Here is a 19,339-nt window from a genome sequence, read left to right as displayed (position 1 = left end):
GGGAGCCCACCATGCTTCTTTGGACCAGAGTTCCCCTCCCCAGAGTGGCCCCCCTGGGACGCCTCCCTCCTACAAACTGCCTTTGCTTGGGCCCTATGACAGCCGCGACGACTTCCCCCTCCGCAAAACAGGTAAGGGCCCCGCCTGGCCTCCCAGAATATGGCTCCTGGGAGGAGGAGGGCGGGGCTGTAGCGTGTGCCCATTTGTGTGGATGTGTCTGAGCCCTGGCCACCTTCTCCCCAGCCTCTGAACCTAACCTGAAAGTGCGTTCAAGGCTAAAGCAGAAGGTGGCCGAACGGAGGAGCAGTCCCCTTCTGCGTCGGAAGGATGGGACTGTCATTAGCACCTTTAAGAAGAGAGCTGTTGAGATCACAGGTGCCGGGCCTGGCGGTAAGGACTCCTCTCCTGTCCCTGTTCTGAGGGCCGGGAGTGGAGGTGGCTCCCAGCAGGCCTAGCTGACAGCCACTTCTCCCGTAGTGTCATCCGTGTGTAACAGCGCGCCAGGCTCTGGCCCTAGCTCCCCCAACAGCTCCCACAGCACCATCGCTGAGAACGGCTTCACTGGCTCAGTCCCCAACATCCCCACCGAGGTACAGGCCTGTGGGGCGGCGGCGGGGTGGGCCTGAGGTACCCCTTTTCCCTTGGAAGCAGGACAGCATCTCCTTCCCATCTGTCTTGCTGGAGTGCCCAGCAGGGACCTCTCTTCCCACGTAGACAGGCTGGAGAGACCTGGGCCCTGGAGTGGGATATGCCCCATGGGTCCCTGAAGGGCTGTGGCTCTTGGCCCGTCCCCAGGTGGGGCTTGGTAGCAGGGAGCAGGGCACCACTCAGAGCCCTCAGTCTCAGCCCCAGGTGGCCCCCCTTTGCCTGCGCTCATGCCTGTCTCTCCCGACTGCTCCCCAGATGCTCCCCCAGCACCGGGCCCTCCCTCTGGAAAGCTCTCCCAACCAGTTCAGCCTCTACACGTCTCCCTCTCTGCCCAACATCTCCCTAGGGCTGCAGGCCACAGTCACTGTCACCAACTCGCACCTCACTGTAAGTGTGGGCACGCACCGTCCTCTCGGTGTTGGGTTCTTTCGTCCTGGATGTCCCCAGCCAGAGCTTTGGTCCTCCAGGCCCTGAGGGAGATCAGAGACACACCTCAGCTGGGAGGTGGGCAGGGGTGGGTGAGGGGTGCTGGTCCAGAGCTGACAGGACGGGGCTGTATCAGCCCCTCCCTCATCGGTCTCCCCTCTCCACCCCAGGCCTCCCCGAAACTGTCAGCACAGCAGGAGGCTGAGCGGCAGGCCCTTCAATCCCTGAGGCAGGGTGGCGCGCTGACCGGCAAGTTCATGAGCACATCCTCTATCCCCGGCTGCTTGCTGGGCGTGACACTGGAGGGCGACTCGAGCCCCCACGGGCACGCGTCTCTGCTGCAGCACGTACTGTTGCTGGAGCAGGCCCGGCAGCAGAGCACCCTCATCGCCGGTGAGTGGGCAGGCAGCTGTGCAAGGGAGGGGGGTCAGGCCCCACTTCTGGGGCTCAAGGCAGGAGTGCCCAGCAGGGACCTCTCTTCCCATGTAGACAGGCTGGAGAGACCTGTGCCCTGGAGTGGGATATGCTTGAGAAGCAGTCAAGCATTCTTTCCAGCCCTGTCATAGCTTCCCTCAGTGGCATCATTGATTTCCCCCACAGTCTGCAGCCTGCAGATGCTGTGCTCCGCAACCTCTGCGGCCATGCTGGCGCTCACAGAGCCGTGCTGTCCAGGAGAAAGATAACACAGCTATTTAGTTTTCTGGTAGCTGCATTAAGACATATAAAAAGAAACAGGTGGAATTAATTTTAATAATATATTTAACTCACTGTATCTACAATATCATTTCGACATATAGTCAATACAAAGAGTTACCAGTGAGATGTTTCGGTTTGTGTTTTACACTCTCCTGAGACCTGTGCGTGTTTCACACTCAGAGCACATCTCGGTTTAGACAGGCCACAGCTCCAGTGCTCAGTGCTCATGTGTGGCTGGCAGCTGTGGGATTGGACAGTCAGCCCTTAAGTAGCCAGTGGCATCAGAAGAGGTTCTGCTTAAAAGACACGTGGTCCTGGCTCCCGGGCTCCCAGCCCAGGATCCGTGCTCATGAGCAGGGAGGTCTTGTAGATAGGAAGAACTAGTCGTCGTTTTCACTCACATGGAGGGCCCAAGACTGTATGTGCAAACATGAGTGAATCGAAGGGAGAGAATGGAGAATCCAGGAAGGCTTCCTGGAGGCAGTGGCTCTTAGCTGTGCGACTGTTTAATGATGGGGAGGAGGAAGAATGGGGCTCAGATGTGGGGGCAGGGTGCTCCAGGCCCCTCCACAGTTTTTCCTGAGTGCATAGGTGGTGGTGTTTCAGGATGGGGAGGGTCTTGGGATGGGATGAGGGGCCTGACAATAATGGTCACTACCCTCCCTGCACCTGACAGTGCCGCTCCACGGGCAGTCCCCACTGGTGACGGGTGAGCGAGTGGCTACCAGCATGCGGACGGTGGGCAAGCTCCCGAGGCACCGGCCCCTGAGCCGCACTCAGTCCTCGCCGCTACCCCAGAGCCCCCAGGCCCTGCAGCAGCTGGTCATGCAGCAGCAGCACCAGCAGTTCCTGGAGAAGCAGAAGCAGCAGCAGCTGCAGCTGGGCAAGGTGAGCCGGGAGGAGCGAATGTGCAGGGCTGTGCTGGGGGCAGGACCAGGCTGACAGGAAGGGAGAGGGAGCTGACACCCTAGGCCACTCCCTGGTGCCGTATCTGCTCAGAGGAGCCACCTTGCCTTTTTCTAATTCACATAGCTCTGTAAGGGCTGGGTGGCTGCAGGGGGGAGGGGAGGGAAGGATTGACCCTCCTGGGCCACAGATTGCACGGCTGCTCCCCCTCCCAGCGGATGCGCTCTCTCTGCTCTGCACCCTCCCAGATCCTCACGAAGACTGGGGAGCTGCCTCGACAGCCCACCACCCACCCCGAGGAGACAGAAGAGGAGCTCACAGAGCAGCAGGAGGCCTTGCTGGGGGAGGGAGCCCTCACCATACCCCGAGAAGGCTCCACGGAGAGTGAGAGCACGCAGGAGGACCTGGAGGAGGAGGAAGGGGAGGAGGAAGAGGAGGAGGAGGATGAGGAGGAGGAGGAGGACTGCATCCAGGTCAAGGATGAGGAGGGCGAGAGTGGCGCTGAGGAGGGACCTGACTTGGAGGAGTCCAGAACTGGTTACAAAAAGGTGCCCCCTCCCCCAGGCCTTGATCACCATCCCTCTGTCCTTCCTCCTCTCCACCCTGTCTTCCCCTCTCCCAGTCTGCAGTGCCAGGCTGTGCAGGGCCAGCTTTCTGAAGAGAGTAGGAAAAGACAAGGAGCTGTGGAAGGGGGGACTGCTGGTGTTGGTCTCAGGGCTGGCAATACCAGCCGCCAACCCCTCCCTGCCTCTGTCTGTGACCGCCCCCGCCTGTCTGCTTGTGTGTGTGTGTTTGTACGTACGTGGCTGTATCTGCATTTCTGCCTGCGTAGGATCGGCTGTGCGCTGGTCCCTGTGCGTGCATGTGTGCGTGTGTACACACACCCTCGCTGTTACTACAGTATGCCCTGTGCCTAGTGCGCACTTCATTCATTGCGGCCACAGCGGAGCCCTCGGGGCCTGACTCATCCCACCCCTCCCACACACTTACCTCAATGCTTCTCTGGCATGACTCATCACTGTCCTCCCATCCCTCCCCTTCTCCTGGGAGAGGAGACAATGAAGGCTAGAGTTTCTTCTGTTCTTGGAGGGAGGGGGCGGGGGGCGGGGAGAGAAGGTTTAGAAGGGCTGGCTTGGGGACCCTCCTGGAGGCCCCAGGATACCTGTCCTCACATCTGTCTCAGGCTAAACCTCACCTAGGCTCCCTCCTACTCTCCTCCTTCCCAGGTATTCTCAGATGCCCAGCAGCTGCAGCCACTACAGGTGTACCAGGCACCCCTCAGCCTGTCCACTGTGCCCCACCAGGCCCTGGGCCGAACCCAGTCCTCACCTGCTGCTCCTGGGGGCATGAAGAGCCCCCCAGACCAGCCCACCAAGCACCTCTTCACCACAGGTGAGCCCCACTACTGCCGTCTGTCCTTCCTCCGTGTGCCAGGGGCCTGTGCATGGCATTCAGCCTGGTGGGAATCGTGAAGAGATACAGTCCCTGCCCTGAGGGATTGCCAGGGCCCCTCAGAGTGCCCTGCAGGGAGGGAAAACAGGCCTTCGTCCTCTCCCTGTGCGCCACCAGCCACCTGTGGTAGTGGGGGCATCCTCTGCCCCACTGCGAGGGAGCGTGGTGATCCCCTGTCCGTACCCACTGGGGCCGCGTCTTTTTCAGGGCCCCCACCCACTATTGCTGAGGGACCCCCTGATTTTGTGCTATCACCCCACAAGCCCTCCAGTGGGTGGAGAGTGCCCACTTTCTCAGTCGGATCCTGCCCTTCCAGCTTCCCCTGTCTCCCTGTGAGGGCAAGAGTGAGGCCTCTGTCCATTCTAGAAAGCCCTTCCACTGACACCGCCCTGTGCTGGGCCACCAATGCCTGAGGATGGTCTCACCTTTGTACTGACTATATGTTGAAGTGATGATAATGGTCACAGGTGGGGAGTGGGGTCGGGGAGCAGCACACAAGGGCTGTGACAGGAGTGGGGAAAGGAGGCTGTGCCATGAGGGTACGGTGCTAGGGGCATAGTGGGCAGAGATAAAAGCCAGTGGGAGTGTCAAGGGCGGCCTCGTTGAGGTGTGAGGAGCAGGAGGTTTGGACAGGCAGTCATGGAGGACAAAACTTCAGGAGGAGAGAAGAGGGGTGGGTGTGTGGGAGGGTGGCGGGGTGGGCTGGGAGAGCTCAATGAGCTCTCCTGAGGAGTGCGGTGGCCAGGATCACATGGCCCAGGGCAGAGCTGACGGACAGGTATGTCTCTGGCTCAGGCGTGGTTTATGACACATTCATGCTGAAGCACCAGTGCATGTGCGGAAACACACACGTGCACCCTGAGCATGCCGGCCGGATCCAGAGCATCTGGTCCCGGCTGCAGGAGACGGGCCTGCTCAGCAAGTGTGAGGTAAGGGAGCCCTCCTTCCTCAAACCCCAACTCAAACCCAGCGGAGGCCCTTTTGTCTCCCTGTTGGTGAAGCCTCTTTCCGTGTCTCTGTACAACCCCTGACCTCAGGGCCAGTCCCCCCATCCCTCACAGCCTGTTTTCCCCTGAGGCCCCCCAGTGAAGCGGGGAGGGTCGGTCCCCAGGGGCGGGGGGCGGGTTATATTTTCTCAAAAGCCTTTGGATCTCCTGAGGTCAGAATGGCTCCATGTGCCCCAGGCTGTGGTGCAGAGAGAGGGTCTGGGCTTCAGGGAGAGCTGGACCTTCATGCCACCCTTCTCCTCATCTCCCCTGCCAGCGGATCCGCGGTCGGAAAGCCACACTGGACGAGATTCAGACGGTGCACTCTGAGTACCATACCCTGCTCTATGGGACCAGCCCCCTCAACCGACAGAAGCTGGACAGCAAGAAGTTGCTCGGTGAGTCAGCAGGCTGACGGGCAGGTGTGGGCCAGGCCTTGTCCGCTGCCTGGGTGGGATAGGGGGCTGTCAGGAAACTGCTCGGCCAGGGTAGGCAAATGGGTCCTATTGAGCACAGGTCATCCCCAAGGCAGAGGTGGGACAGTGCCGTATTGCATGCCTCCAAGGGACGCCGTTCATGTAGAATATGACATCAGAGCATGCTGGTGGGAGTGCATTGCAGAGTGGAAGGTGAGGGGTCAGGCTTGGTGATGGGGGAGTGTTTTGCTCTTCTGCCCCTTTCTCCCCGCTGTCTGCCCCAGAGGCAGGATGGACCCCCAGAACAGGGCACAGACATCTCTCAATTGGTATGGGCTGCAGAAGCCTGTCGTGTGCTTGGGTCTTTTTCTGTGACTGAGCTCACTGCCCTTGCACACCCCAACCTACAGCCGTGGCAGTGGAGTAGCTCTGCTTCTCTTCCCTGTAGGCCCCATCAGCCAGAAGATGTACGCCATGCTGCCTTGTGGGGGTATCGGGGTGAGTAGGGCACCTACCGGTGGGGGTTGGTGAATGGTTCTCCCAATTTTGGTCCCTCCCTCCTGCCCAACATAGCTGCTGGCTGTCCAAGTGCCCATCCCCATTCTTGCCCTCCCCCTGCAGGGGGCACGCTGAAGCCTGCTCTCCTGCCCCTGCAGGTGGACAGTGACACTGTGTGGAATGAGATGCACTCCTCCAGTGCCGTGCGCATGGCGGTGGGCTGCCTGGTGGAGCTGGCTTTCAAGGTGGCAGCTGGAGAACTTAAGGTGAGTACTGGCAGGGGGAGCTAAGCACTGCTTGGCTTGGTCTTGTATCCTCGGGAGCCGAGAATGGGGCAGCCTTAGCTTTCCCTTCAGGAAGGCATGGTCCTTTGCAACCTCAACTTTCAGGTGCCAGCGTGGGGGGGAGGTGACAGTTCTAAGGCCAGCTGGGGGATGAGGGGTAAAGAGGGACCAACAAAGTGGCACTAGTGTCTGGTGCTCTCATGGGCATCTCAAGAGCTGGGATGGTCTGCCTGTCTGCCCACGTGGCCCACAGCTGGCCACAGGTGTGTATGATACATGTTTCTGACCTGTGTTTTCTTCCCTGCTTGGCTTATGTTTCTGTCTTTCTGTGTCCACCCCTCTGTGGCCACCTTGCCTGCCTGTCTGTCTCTTATCTCTATCCCCCTATCTGCACCTTTTCAGAATGGATTTGCCATCATCCGGCCCCCAGGACACCATGCTGAGGAATCCACAGCCATGTGAGTGCCACCCCAGCCCTGCACTAGACCTGCAGTCCTCACCCCTTTCCCCCTCACCAAGGTGATGCATGTATCCTGCTCATGGAGCAAACCGCTGACCTCCCCGCCCTTTTCTCCCCCTCCCTCAGGGGATTCTGCTTCTTCAACTCTGTAGCCATCACAGCCAAACTCTTGCAGCAGAAGCTGAACGTGGGCAAGGTTCTCATCGTGGACTGGGTAAGCAGTGAGCTGCCGGGGCCAGGGTCACCCTTCAGGAAGCCCCCATACAACCCTGCCTCCTCTTCCTCGGGTGCCCACGCTGGAGCTGGGCCTGATGGCTTACTTTACATCTTCCACCTGGAGCATTAGCCCAACCCTCCATTTCCTTGGGACTCCCTCCTCACTAGGAGACTCGAAAGTGGTTTTAGCCCCTGGTCCATCTTGGCCCCCACCTTGCAGCTTCAAGTAACTGAAAGGACTTCCTACCTTAAACCGTAGAGACCAATACCACCGTAATGTCACGGCACAGTGTCCTCACGCCACCTAATGTAGGATGGAAGAATTAGGACGTCCATTTCTATATATGGAGACACTGAGCTGCTGGGTGACTTACCCAACCAAAGTCGCTTATTTGGGGAGTTTGCTACTGGGTTTCAAATTAGGCCTTCTGACCCCAACACTTGTACTCTTGCTCCTACACAGTGCTTCTCAAACCCTGTCTCTCTTGGCAGAGGGAAAGGCACCCACCACGCCCTGTGAGCTGGGGAAGTAGCCATGAGCAATCCTCATCAAGGGTGACATCTCTCTGAAGACCAACTTTGGCTTAAAAATTGTTAATGTTGGATTTTTCTTCAGAATGTATCTGTGTGTTTTTTTTTTAAAATATATTTTTATTGATTTCAGAGAGGAAGGGAGAGAGAGATAGAAACATCAGAGAGAATCATTTGATTGGCTGCCTCCTGCACACCTCACGCTGGGAGTCCATCCTGCAACCCGGGCATGTGCCCTGACCGGGAATCGGACCATGACCTGGTTCACAGGTCGATGCTCAACCACTGAGCCATGTGGGTTGCGCTATATCTATGTGTTTTCCAATGCTTACTAGCCTTAACGTTGCCCTCCACACTGTTGTATAGAATGGGCCCTCGGGGAGAGTAGCCACATTCGCCTCATGGCTTTGCATCTACCCTGTACAGATCCCGGTTAGAGAAGCATGAGGTGATACTGTTGTGAACAGAACACAGATGCCCTGTAGCTAGTGGTGGGCTGTACCCCAGGCTCCATATTCGGGAGGGAGGGGTGACAAGTGGAATTTTTACCTTTGGGAGCCCGGGCCATTTTCCTGACGCTTTCACTCCTCCCACTAGGACATTCACCATGGCAACGGCACCCAGCAAGCGTTCTACAATGACCCCTCCGTGCTCTACATCTCCCTGCATCGCTATGACAATGGGAACTTCTTTCCAGGCTCCGGGGCTCCTGAAGAGGTACAGCTCCTGGGCCCAAATGTGGGGCCCCTTGGGGAGGTAGCAGAACGGGACCTGGCAGGGAGTCCTGGAGGCCCTTGGTGGTGCTGGTACCTGGGGAGTCTGGGCTCCTAGTGGGAGGACCACACCGGCCAACTGCCCTTCCATGCAGAGCAGAGGTCAGTGGAGTGAGGGCTGGAGGTAGGGCTGAGGGTGGGGGCAACTTCTGGGATGCCTAGGCAGTGAGAATAACCCCTCCCCCACCGTGCTGCCAGGTTGGCGGAGGGCCGGGCATGGGGTACAATGTGAACGTGGCATGGACGGGAGGTGTGGACCCCCCCATCGGAGACGTGGAATACCTAACAGCCTTCAGGTGAAGACTGAGAAGGGCCAAGGGAGGGGTGGGAGCCCCCGGGCCCTGCCGTGGGAGGGGTAGAGACACTCAGTTTGGTGTAGGTGGAGGGGGTTGTCTTGGGGGGCACAGTGGGGCGAGGCCTGGCTCAGCCTCCTGCCAGGGTCAGCTTGGGCCCTCCCTTTGCAGGACAGTGGTGATGCCCATTGCCCACGAGTTCTCGCCTGACATGGTCCTAGTCTCCGCCGGGTTTGATGCTGTTGAGGGTCACCTGTCTCCGCTGGGCGGCTACTCTGTCACCGCCAGATGTGAGCCTGCTGGGGGAAGGGAGGCTGCGGGCAGTAAGGATGGGGTCAAGTGGGGTGTGGAGCAGGTATAGACTGATACTGCCAGGTGGGAGGAGAGCTGGGGCAGGTCCAAGACTTGCAATAATCCTGGCAGTGCCCCTAGTCTCCCTCTGCCAATCCTGGCCTTGAGAGGCAAGCAGGGAGGGAGGCGGGGGGAATAGCAGAGGGTGTATCTCCTCCCGGAGTCCTCGGCGTGGAGCTTGTTGATCCATCCTCTATCAGTGGTGTTCTTTAAAAGACATCTGATTGCATTTTTTAAGCTTGTCTGTTACGTTTTGTCTTTAATGGAGCATTTAGTCCATTGGCATTAAATTTTATTATTGATACATACACACATTTGAGTTGAAGGCTTCCATCTTATTTTGTGCTGTTTGTCCCACTTCTTGTTTCTGTTTCTCTCCTTTCTTACCTTCTCTTGAATTCTTTTTTTTTTTTTTTTTTTTTTTTTACCATTTCATCTCTCTTCACTCACCCCTAAAGGTTTTGGCCACTTGACCAGGCAGCTGATGACGTTGGCAGGGGGCCGGGTGGTGCTGGCCCTGGAGGGAGGCCACGACTTGACCGCCATCTGTGATGCCTCTGAGGCCTGTGTCTCGGCTCTGCTCAGCGTGGAGGTGAGGGGTGGAGGGAGGGGCTGGGGTGTGGGCCAGTAGGCCAGCGTCGGAGAGGCTGGGAGGAAGGGCCCCTTCCTGGGTCACACAGTACCGAGGGCCCTTGGGAAGGTTTCCTGGGTCCTGAGGACAGCTAGAGGCCAGGAAGAACTTTCTGAGTGGGGTTCCTCCTATCCTGAGAGATGTCTGAGGCTGAATGGGGTGGTTAGAAGGTGCAGGCACCACCACCCATTCCCCACCCTAAGCCTTCTCTTCTTTCTACTGCCAGCTACAGCCCTTGGATGAGACAGTCTTACAGCAAAAGCCCAACATCAACGCAGTGGCCACGCTAGAGAAAGTCATCGAGATCCAGAGTACGTGGGGACAAGTGGAGGGGCTCAGACCTTACCAGCGGGGCGGAGCTGAGGGGTGTGCCAGGGCCGGGGATGAACAGACTCATAGGGCGGTTTTTGCCCTCCCTGACCTCCTGCGCGTCTCTCACCCACAGGCAAACACTGGAGTTGTGTGCAGAGGTTTGCTGCTGGTCTGGGTCGTTCCCTGCGGGAGGCCCAGGCGGGGGAGACGGAGGAGGCCGAGACAGTGAGCGCCATGGCCTTGCTGTCCGTGGGGGCCGAGCAGGCCCAGGCTGCGGCAGCCAGGGAGCACAGCCCCAGGTGAGGCTCCTCCCACCTGTGCCCTCCCCCACGCCGAGGACCCCACTCAGGGCCCCTCCATGTGCTTGTCCCCACAGGCCGGCAGAGGAACCTATGGAGCAGGAGCCCGCCCTATGACGCCCCGGCCCTGTCCTCTGGGCTTCATCATTGTGATTTTGTTTATTTTTTCTATTAAAAACAAAAAGTCACACATTCAATGACGTGTGCCGTGTGGGTCTCTCAGCCTCGCCCCTGCTGCTCCTCTGTCTCAGGCCCCCTCCCCTGTAGCCCACATCTCAGCTCTAGAAGCTTGCTTCCTCTGTAGGATATGGAGCTACCTTTTGCAGCCTCTCCCCATGTGGTATTTAACACCCACTTTCCCAGATTCTATCCTTTTCCCCCTTGGAGCCTGGGCCAGCTCAAGGTGGGGACGGGGCCAGATAGTACCTTTTGTTTCTGGAGTCTCCCTGAGTGAGGACGGAACAGGAAGTTTGGTGCCTTGGTCTCAGCTGACTTGGGGGGGAAATGCCTTAATTTCACCCCCTCCTCTCTAGCCTTGGGAGGTCCTGAAGGGTCTCTCTACCATCTAGGATGTAGAGTGGGTGGGAGGTGGGCTCCTGACCAACGATTCCCCACCCTTTTCCCCACTCTATTGTCCTCACCATCTCTGCACAGATGGCTTTCTCCTCCGCCTTTCTCCTGGCCTCAGCACTGAAGGGAAGGCGGATGCCCTGGGATGTGGGCCTGGAGTCTGTGGGCAGGGCTGTCTTGCTTTACATTCCTTAGGGGCTATTTCCCCTTCCAGGGGCCGGAGTGGGCGGGGAGGGATGGGGCTGGACTCCTGGGTTATGAGGGGCCTGGAAGAGCCTCAGCTCCAGGCCTGCTTTCCAACTGACTCTGTTGGCCTTCCTGCCCCTCTGCTGGCACAGACTGGGGAGGGGAAGAAGGTGGTCCCTGCAGGGGGCACTGTAAGCTGGTGAGAGTGCCCCTGCTGTTCGGGACCAGATCTCCCTAGTCACCCAGCATGCTGCAGGCAGAGGGTTCGTGGCCCACCTCTCTGGGACCTTTTGCTTTGAAGCCTGGGGATGGTGAGAATGGGGGCCCTAGAAGGGTCAGGGCCAGAACCAGAGACACGGAAGTCTGCCCTCAGCTGGAGCTTCCATTCCTCCTGGGCTTTCGTTGTGGGCCACCAGCCCAAGGAAGCTAAGATCGGAGGGGGCGCCGCCCCTTCTCTTTCCCAGAAGCCCAGCCGAGTCCCATTTTTGGGGCTGGGGCCCCACAAGGCTTCTAGGGAATGCTGTCCAGCCTATAGGAAACCAAAGATGGGAAGTGGCTCCTAGGGGGTGAGTCTTCCTCTCTCCTCCTTCCCAATACCACATACACTTTTTTTCTTCCCATCCTTGGGCCCCACCAATCTGTTTACATATTTATTACCCTGACGGGGTCTGAGCAGGGTTGAGGGAGTCAGGGGAGGGGCAGGAGTCCCACCACCATCAATCCATTGTGTACTTGTCTTACGTGTTGTGTGTCCTAGGTCCTCCTGGGGGATGGGGATTGGGCTGGGCTCAGTGTCAGGCCTCCCCATGCTGAGCCCCAGCTCTGGACCCCGTACCTCCCATCTTCCCGTGGCTGGTCTGGTTCTCATGTAAACCCACTCCTCGCTTTGTCTCTTGGATATGGTTTCCAGTTCAAGTATTTTGTAACCCATAACATTGTGTGTCCTTGTGTCAATAAATCTGTTTCTCGCAGTGCCTTCTGGAGCCAGTGTCTCTGTCTTCTGGGCTCCCAAATGGAGCAGAGGTTCTTGTTTCCCCTCTTGGCCAAAAAAACTGCTCTTCTCTCCAGCCCCTGGACTAACCAGCTTAGGAAACAGGAGGCTGGGTGCATCTCTGTCCAGTAGGTTAAAGACAAGGTTTCACTGAAGGTAGCCACAGCATCACAGAAGACCTCTCATATGGCCGAGGTGGTGATGGTGCCCATGGCTGAAGGTCTCAAATGAATTTACAGCCTCCCCTCTCCTTTTGACTCTCTGCCTCCGTGGAAACAGGGTTGGAATGGGGTGGAGAACAGGCGGCCCAGCCAGGATCCCCCTCGCGTGCACATGGACAAGTTTAGTGGACATGTACACGTAGGTAAGAGAGTCCAGAAGTGTTTAAGGGCTTTATTGGGGCCACTCTGAGCCCCTCACAGTGTTACAGGAACCCACTGGTCTTGCTCTTGCCTTTGCTTTTTGGGGACTTGGAAAGGAGGGCAGGAGGAGGGCTAGCCTTTCTGGGAAAGGGAAGGCCCTTATTTGGCGCTAAGCCAGGTGGTGGGAGAAGTGGGAAATTCAAATGAGCAGGGCCTTCTGGGGGGCTGGAAGAGGATGGGGCTGCCTCCTGGAGTGTGGAGGTCACGGAGTGTTGGCTTTGAAGGAGGCACCTGAAGTCAGGAAGAGCGGATGGGTGGTGCTTCCTGGGCACTGAATGTGAGCACCACCCAGGGCACAAGGGCCAGGACCAAGCATGGCCAGAGGGTATATTTGAGGAAATTGAAGATGTAGAAAAGGCTGATCTGAGGTGGGTAGCCCAGCCAATTCATGGGGCCCAGCAGCCCCATGGCCAACAGAAGGCAGGCTATCTTCTGTCCATTTCCCAGGTGTGCTCGCCGTACTGGGGCATAGCAGGGAGAGTGGAGAGCGATGCCCAGACCCAGGGCGGCCCCTGAATCACGGCTCAGAGAGGCAAAGGGCCGGCTGTCCATGTGCACCCACTCAGGCCGCTCACACCACTTGGAGGCTAGGCTGATGGACCTGTTGGGAGGGAAAGTCTTTGCCAGGAGAGATATCCCCTAGCCTAGAACCTAGAACCCTATCCACCATCCCCAGGCTTCAAACAGGGGGCCAGTTCACTGGCTCTCATCCGCATTGGGGCCTACTCCACCCCCATATTCTTCTGAGACCCCAGGACAGTCTATGTTTGTGAATAGGTAATGTGGCCTTTCTTAGTATAGGTACAGGACGGGTACAGGCAAGGCAGGACAGGCCAGCCTGCCCAGGCTTTAAAGCAGGACTTACCATGAAAGATCCAGGCCCAGTGTAAAGAGGATCCAATAGATGAGGCTGGCACCCAGCAAGAGGCCCAGAGAAGTCAACCCGTAGAAGCTTAGCTCCCGCTGTGCGGGCACCCGGGGGGTCATCAGCCAGCCCAGGACCGCACCTGAAGGAGTGGAGTGACAGCAGCTTCAATGTGTTTGGGGACATGACCCACCCTGAGCTACAATGCAGTTTGGCAAAACAGATTGGTCTTCCCACTGCCGACAGCACCCTCTGGGCCCATCCTGTTCCAGTTGCTCACCAGTTATCAGGCCAGCCAACACCTGGTGAGGGAAATGTGCTAAGACGAAGATTCGGGACAGACCGATAGCCAGTAGGAAGGTGCAGTAAGCCAGGCTTGGCATCACCCTCACCCAGCGGCTAGAAAGAAGAGAGGCAAATGGTTTAGGGCCGTGGTAGGCAAACCGTGGCTCGCGAGCCACATGCGGCTCTTTGGCCCCTTCAGTGTGGCTCTTCCACAAAATACCATGTATGGGCGCGCACGTACAGTGCGATTGAAACTTTGTGGCCCATGCGCAGAAGTCGGTATTTTGTGAAAGAGCCACACTGAAGGGGCCAAAGAGCTGCATGTGGCTCGCGAGCCGCGGTTTGCTAACCAGTGGTCTAGGACAGTGGTCGGCAAACTCATTAGTCAACAGAGCCAAATAGCAATAGTACAACGACTGAAATTTCTTTTGAGAGCCAAATTTTTTAAACTTAAACTATATAGGTAGGTATATTGTTATTAACTTAATTAGGGTACTCCTAAGCTGGCCTTTGCTAAAAACGTCCTCAATCTGATTGAGGTACGTTCGCTGAGGTCAACCCCTTCCAACTCTCCCATCCACACTCATCTTGTATACTTGTTTCAGATAGACGAGTGTGGATAGGAGAGTTGGGTCAACCTCAGCGAATGTACCTCAAAACAATGTACCTCCCCTGCCCTGCGTATCCTGCGGCCCTCCTGTGCTGTGTCTCCATCGCCCGACCGACCGACACCCCCTACTTCTAACGCCACTTCTTCAAAATAGACTCGCCCAGGCCGAAAACCGACTTCTGCGCATGGGCCACGAAGTTTTAATCGCACTGTACATGCGCGCCTGCACATGGTATTTTGTGGAAGAGCCACACTGAAGGGGCCAAAGAGCCTCATGTGGCTCGCAAGCCGCAGTTTGCCGACCACTGGTCTAGAGCAGGGGTCCTCAAACTTTTTAAACGGGGCCAGTTCACTGTCCCTCAGACCGTTGGAGGGCCGGACTATAGTTAAAAAAAAACTATGAACAAATTCCTATGCACACTGCACATATCTTAATTTGAAGTAAAAAAACAAAACGGGAACAAATACAATATTTGTATTTGCATGTGGCCCGCGGGCCATAGTTTGAGGACCCCTGGTCTAGAGCAATGGTCGCCAACCGGTGGTGAGGTGCAAAAGGTTGGCGACCGCTGGTCTAGGGGATATCTGGATACAGTTTAGTTTCCCACAGCACAAATGCCCAGGGTCTCCAGAACTCCAGCTCCCAAGCTGCCCTGTTGCTGGGCCTTTTGGGTCCAGGGTACCATTGCCTCTGACCCCACTGGTGGGCAATGCCCAGGTGTACCTGTGGGCCCGAGTGGCCACCTGGGAAGAGATGGCTGTCATTATGGGCCAGAGGGCTGCTCCTGTGATCATGCAGTGTCCAGAAGGGCTGCCTGTGGGGGAAACAGAAGCTTGTGGTGAGAGGATGGGGGTGGAACCCAGGTGCCCCTGGTGATAGCTCACCAGAGCTACCTCCCCGTGGTGATAAGAGAACCTTTCCCCAGCACTGTCCATGCCCTCCGCCCTGAAGCTTTCCTCACCCCCTCCTGTGGCCACTGTTCTCAGGTACGGCTCTACTCTAAGCAAGGTGGGCAGCTGGCACACTGGCATAGGTGCTCTCCTTCCAGAATTCAACGTGGTCCTCCTAGAGCTTTTTTAATCCCTGGCCCAGTAATTGTGAGGTGGGCCTCTTGGTTGGGCCACCCTGGCTGAAAAGTACTCGAAACATTCACACGAATCCTAACTACACAGGAAAAGGGAGATCTGAGGCTTCTTACCTGGACCAGTTTCACAAGAAGAAGGGAACTGGTGAACCTGGGCTGGGGCCTGGCGGTAATACCCAGACTCATGGACCCACCAAAATGGCCTGTCTCCAAAAAGGAACCTGGAGGAGAACAGATGCAAGATGATACTGTGCTCACATAGAGCCAGGTGGACAAGAGAGGGGCAGAACATCTGGGGGTACTCTAGAGATAGAGTCAGAAAGGGAGTTCAGGCCTAGCTGGTTTGGCTCAGTGGATAGAGTGTCAGCCTGTGGACTGAATGGTCCTGGGTTTGATTCCAGCAAAGGGCACATGCCTGGGTTATGGGCTTGATCCCCAGTAGAGGGCATACAGGAAGCAGCCGATCAATGATTCTCTTTCATCATTGATGTTTCTATCTCACTCTCTCCCTTCCTCTCTGAAATCAATAAAAAAATATATATATATTAAAAAAAGGAAAAGAAACAAAGGGAGTCCAATTCTATGCTGTTACATTGCCATGGATATTTACCTTGGAACAGTAGAAAACACACTATTTTTAAAAAAAGTGGTAAGGAGCCCGGCTGGCATGGCTCAGTGGTTGAGCATCAACCTATGAACCAGGAGATCACGGTTCGATTCCTGATCAGGGCACATGCCCAGGTTGTTGGCTCAGTCCCCAGTGTGGGGCCTGCAGGAGGCAGCCAATCAATGATTCTCTCTCAGCATTGATGTTTCTATCTCCCTCTCTCTCTAACACCATTAAAACATATATTTTTTAAAAAGTGATAAGGAGGTAAGAGATTGTGGGGGGCGGGTGTATGCTCTGAGATGCTCAGAAGTCCTACTTTTCACCCCTCCCACTGCAGGACCAGCTCTGCTCTTCTAATCCATAGAGAGCCCAGGACCTCTCACTGGGCTCCTCCCAGAGCCTCCTGCTTCTCCCTCTTTCCATTTCCCAAATTCCAACCTGAATTGCCTCCACCTGAATTACCTAGGAGGTAAGTTTCTTGTGTCTGGAAATGGGAGTGGGGAATGGGCAGAGGAGGCCGAGGAAGAATAAGGAAGACAAAATATTCAAAATCCCCTGGCCTAGGAGATGCTTGGCTGGACCCTGTGAAATCCCACAGTGGGAAGGCTGCTGCGGCCAGAAAGGGAAGAGGTGGGAGAGCAGAAGAGAGGCTGGCAGAAAATCAAGTGCCGGGGAGGGAAGTACAGAAGGGACTGCTGCTCTCCACCAAAAACCGAGCCTTGTTCTCACACCAATGAGGCGCTCAATACATACTTAGCAAATGAATGGGGGTTGTGTCAAGTCGGGGGGGGGGGGGGTCATTACGAGTGTCTACCTAAGGAGGCGGTCTGATTCTCAGGGGAACAGGTCCAGAGAGGAATGCTTACACAGACTCTCAGGAGGAGAGAACACAAAGCGAAGGGCAATTAGAAGAAAAGTATTAGACACGGCTTTTCCGTTTACAGCAGGGGTGAAAGCCTGGCAGAGAAGAGTACAAGGGAAGGTAACTCCAGTGCCGTTATTTAGCAACACATTCCAGCCCATTCAAACGTCTCCTATGAGCCTCCCTTCCCTCTGCCAGGCTGGGGATCTGGCAACAGGGGCTGAGGTGAAGGGAGGTGCAGCTACATGCCCAGCAAGAAGGATAACAGGTGGCACAGAGGTAAGCCCCAAGAGCCCCACCCACTTGCCTGGGATTCCTGGCTTATCAGTCTGTGTGAAGAGCCTACTGGTGAATGAGTGGAAAAAAAGAAGAGAACGTGCTCCCTGGATGGCAGTGCTTGATTTCAGGGCTTTTCAGACTTTACACAGGAATCAAGGGGGTGGGGGTGGGGGTGGGGGGGACGAGGGGTGGGGGTGGGGGGGGTGGTCTTTTTTAAAATGCAGATTCTGATACAGTAGCTCTGGCCCCAGGCCTGAGGTTCTCCATTTCTATCAAGTTTCCAAGGGCTCCCTATGCTGCTGGTCATGTCCTGGGGACTCCACCTTACTCGTCATTGGCAAGCCTCCTCTGACCTCAGCAGTGAATGCAAAGCCAGTCACGAAGCATGCTTCTTAAAAAACGATGCCAATCGCTTCTTGGCCTTTTGGCTAAGATCAAGTGTAGTATCTGTTCTTATCAGTTTAATATCTGATACGTCCTCTATCCGAGGACATTATATTAAATGTATTTTTGGAGCAGGGAGATGGAATAGGAGCTTGCTCCGTCCACTCCACGCATCGACCCGGTATTGCAGTACCTCCGGGAACGGTGCACCCCCTCGGGGAAAAAACAAAACAAAAAATGATGCCAAGCCCTAGCCGGCTTGGCTCAGTGGATAGAGCGTCGGCCTGTGGACTGAAGGGTCCCGGGTTCGATTCCGGACAAGGACACATGCCTGGGTTGCGGGCTCCTCCATCCCTAGTGGGGGGTGTGCAGGAGGCAGCCAATCAATGATTCTCTCTCATCATTGATGTTTCTATCTCTCTCTCCTTCTCCCTTCCTCTCTGAAATCAATAAAGAAATATATTTAAAAAAAAATGATGCCAAATAAATGACTAGATGAATGAAAGTGAGTTGAGAAGCAGGACTACAGGCTGCTTAAGTCACCATAGATATTGGTTAGAATACAGATTCCCAGCCCTTCCGCTGGAGTTTCTAAACCAGTACGTCTGAGGTGGGACGGGCCATTTGCATTTTAAACATTGCCCTCAGGGGCGTTCTGATCAGGGCCTTTTGAGAAGCACTGGTCTACTCTTCTGAGTATGACGGGATGCTGAGGTCTGAATCCAAGATGGGAGGACTTAGGGCCTTGGAGTTCGCTGGTGAGGGTGGGAGGTGCGGGCCTTTGAGGCACCTGCTGAGTGGTCAGGGCTCGCGCAGGACTCCGGGCCGTGGGGGACGGGAGAGCAGGGCGCCGAGGGCTCCGCTATCTCACCACTTGCAGACGAGGTTGAGCCACTCGCTGATGAGGCTGATCCAGAGCACGGCGACGCCCACGCGGCGAGAGGCGTAGTAGGCCGCGGGGAAGAAGAAGAGGAAGAGGCTCTTGGGATCGCCCAGAAACGTCACCCAAAGCCACACTTTCTCCAGCCAGGGCAGCTGGTTCTGTAGCGCCTCCGCCATCGCGATGCCCGCGCTCAGCACGGACTCCATGGCGACCTAGGAGCCGGGTTTGCTCTAGCGCAGAAGCGGACGAATCGCGGCGGCTGGGCCGTGCCTACCAACCGCCGTCCAAAGCCCACCCAGGGAGACCCAGGCCCCGCCCCCTTCGCCCGCGGCCGCACAAGCCCCGCCCCCGCCCCGCCCCCGGCCGTCCCCGGCTCCCGCGAGCCCGGCCCTTGCCTGGAGCGTTTCCTCCGGCCGTCGTCTTCGGCTTTCCTTTCTACTGGGCGGCGCAGGGGACAAATCTCTGCGAAGGCGTTTCCGCAGAGCCCCACGTGGCCGCTGTTCCCCGCACGTGGGCTCCGGGAGCAGAGGTGGCTACCGCTGCTGTTCCGGGTCGAGGGACCGGCTCACCGGCGCGCTCAGGGGTTTGCTTTGCTGCTTGCGAAGATGCATGTGTGATCTCCAGGGCCAGATGGCGTCCAGATCGGACCTCCCTTCTCCAGTACCGCTACCCTCCAAGGAAATTCCGAGATCTCTTGAAGAGAGTGCTGCGGACACCCTCTCCTCCGGGGCGCCAGGCATAGTCGCTAGGCGTTGGAGTGGGACCTTGAATTTACATACATCGGCAATCAGTCCGTGACTTCTCCGCAAGCCTGTGACTCTCGGGTCCGAATTAATCCACTACTGATTTGGTTTGGTGGCTGACAGATCAGCCTTTTGATTTTGAGGAGTCTTTCCTAAAGACTTGTGAATGCTTACACACACTACTAAGTCATAATTCCACTTCTACGTTTGTCTTGCCCCCCCTCCTTGCATCCTCTTGCTTTCCAAAACCATGAGATAGTGTGTTGGAAGAGGGGACACACACCCACGACAAAATTAGGAATGATCTTATAGAGGAATACATACAGAAAATTGTAATCTCAGCTATTCTAGGTAATGCCCTGCATAGAGGCACCAGGGGGTTGAGG

At 56.6% G+C, this 19,339-nt stretch overlaps 2 protein-coding genes across 8 annotated transcripts in view; one reads left to right on the top strand and one right to left on the bottom strand.

Moving 5' to 3' along the window:
* Positions 1 to 10,375, top strand: part of HDAC5 (histone deacetylase 5) — a 34,295-nt gene extending 23,920 nt beyond the window's left edge. For 2 of the 5 annotated variants that reach the window (XM_081109784.1, XM_081109783.1), the window contains 21 exons: positions 1 to 131; positions 244 to 390; positions 478 to 590; positions 904 to 1,035; positions 1,245 to 1,467; positions 2,447 to 2,658; positions 2,925 to 3,224; positions 3,903 to 4,068; positions 4,924 to 5,057; positions 5,392 to 5,512; positions 5,979 to 6,028; positions 6,187 to 6,294; positions 6,715 to 6,770; positions 6,899 to 6,986; positions 8,117 to 8,236; positions 8,491 to 8,588; positions 8,757 to 8,875; positions 9,395 to 9,528; positions 9,794 to 9,878; positions 10,013 to 10,178; positions 10,256 to 10,375. In XM_081109784.1, the coding sequence (XP_080965910.1) occupies positions 1 to 131; positions 244 to 390; positions 478 to 590; positions 904 to 1,035; positions 1,245 to 1,467; positions 2,447 to 2,658; positions 2,925 to 3,224; positions 3,903 to 4,068; positions 4,924 to 5,057; positions 5,392 to 5,512; positions 5,979 to 6,028; positions 6,187 to 6,294; positions 6,715 to 6,770; positions 6,899 to 6,986; positions 8,117 to 8,236; positions 8,491 to 8,588; positions 8,757 to 8,875; positions 9,395 to 9,528; positions 9,794 to 9,878; positions 10,013 to 10,178; positions 10,256 to 10,295 (2,743 nt within the window). In that variant the 3' untranslated portion in view covers positions 10,296 to 10,375. The remainder of the gene's footprint in view (positions 132 to 243; positions 391 to 477; positions 591 to 903; positions 1,036 to 1,244; positions 1,468 to 2,446; positions 2,659 to 2,924; positions 3,225 to 3,902; positions 4,069 to 4,923; positions 5,058 to 5,391; positions 5,513 to 5,978; positions 6,029 to 6,186; positions 6,295 to 6,714; positions 6,771 to 6,898; positions 6,987 to 8,116; positions 8,237 to 8,490; positions 8,589 to 8,756; positions 8,876 to 9,394; positions 9,529 to 9,793; positions 9,879 to 10,012; positions 10,179 to 10,255) is intronic. The other 3 variants (XR_013996975.1, XM_081109785.1, XR_013996976.1) reach the window with 3 other exon arrangements.
* Positions 10,376 to 12,291: 1,916 nt separating this feature from the next.
* On the bottom strand, positions 12,292 to 18,517 carry G6PC3 (glucose-6-phosphatase catalytic subunit 3). 3 transcript variants are annotated; one of them, XM_081109780.1, is made up of 6 exons: positions 18,199 to 18,517; positions 15,307 to 15,413; positions 14,832 to 14,922; positions 13,493 to 13,611; positions 13,213 to 13,354; positions 12,292 to 12,948 (listed from the first exon to the last, which is right to left on the bottom strand). In XM_081109780.1, the coding sequence occupies exons 1-6, from the start codon at positions 18,414 to 18,416 to the stop codon at positions 12,585 to 12,587; spliced, it is 1,041 nt and encodes a 346-aa protein (XP_080965906.1). In that variant the 5' UTR covers positions 18,417 to 18,517; the 3' UTR covers positions 12,292 to 12,584. The 3 variants fall into 3 exon arrangements, with proteins under 3 accessions (XP_080965906.1, XP_080965907.1, XP_080965908.1); XM_081109781.1 differs by lacking the exon at positions 15,307 to 15,413 and having other exon boundaries at positions 12,303 to 12,948; positions 18,199 to 18,407; XM_081109782.1 differs by lacking the exon at positions 13,493 to 13,611 and having other exon boundaries at positions 12,304 to 12,948; positions 18,199 to 18,496.
* Positions 18,518 to 19,339: the final 822 nt, after the last annotated feature.

This window comes from Myotis nattereri (genome assembly GCF_964212035.1).
Source record: "Myotis nattereri genome assembly, chromosome: 16".
NCBI lineage: Eukaryota > Metazoa > Chordata > Mammalia > Chiroptera > Vespertilionidae > Myotis > Myotis nattereri.
The sequence above is the reverse complement of the archived record's forward strand: the minus strand, read 5'-3'. Positions and strand labels throughout refer to the sequence as shown.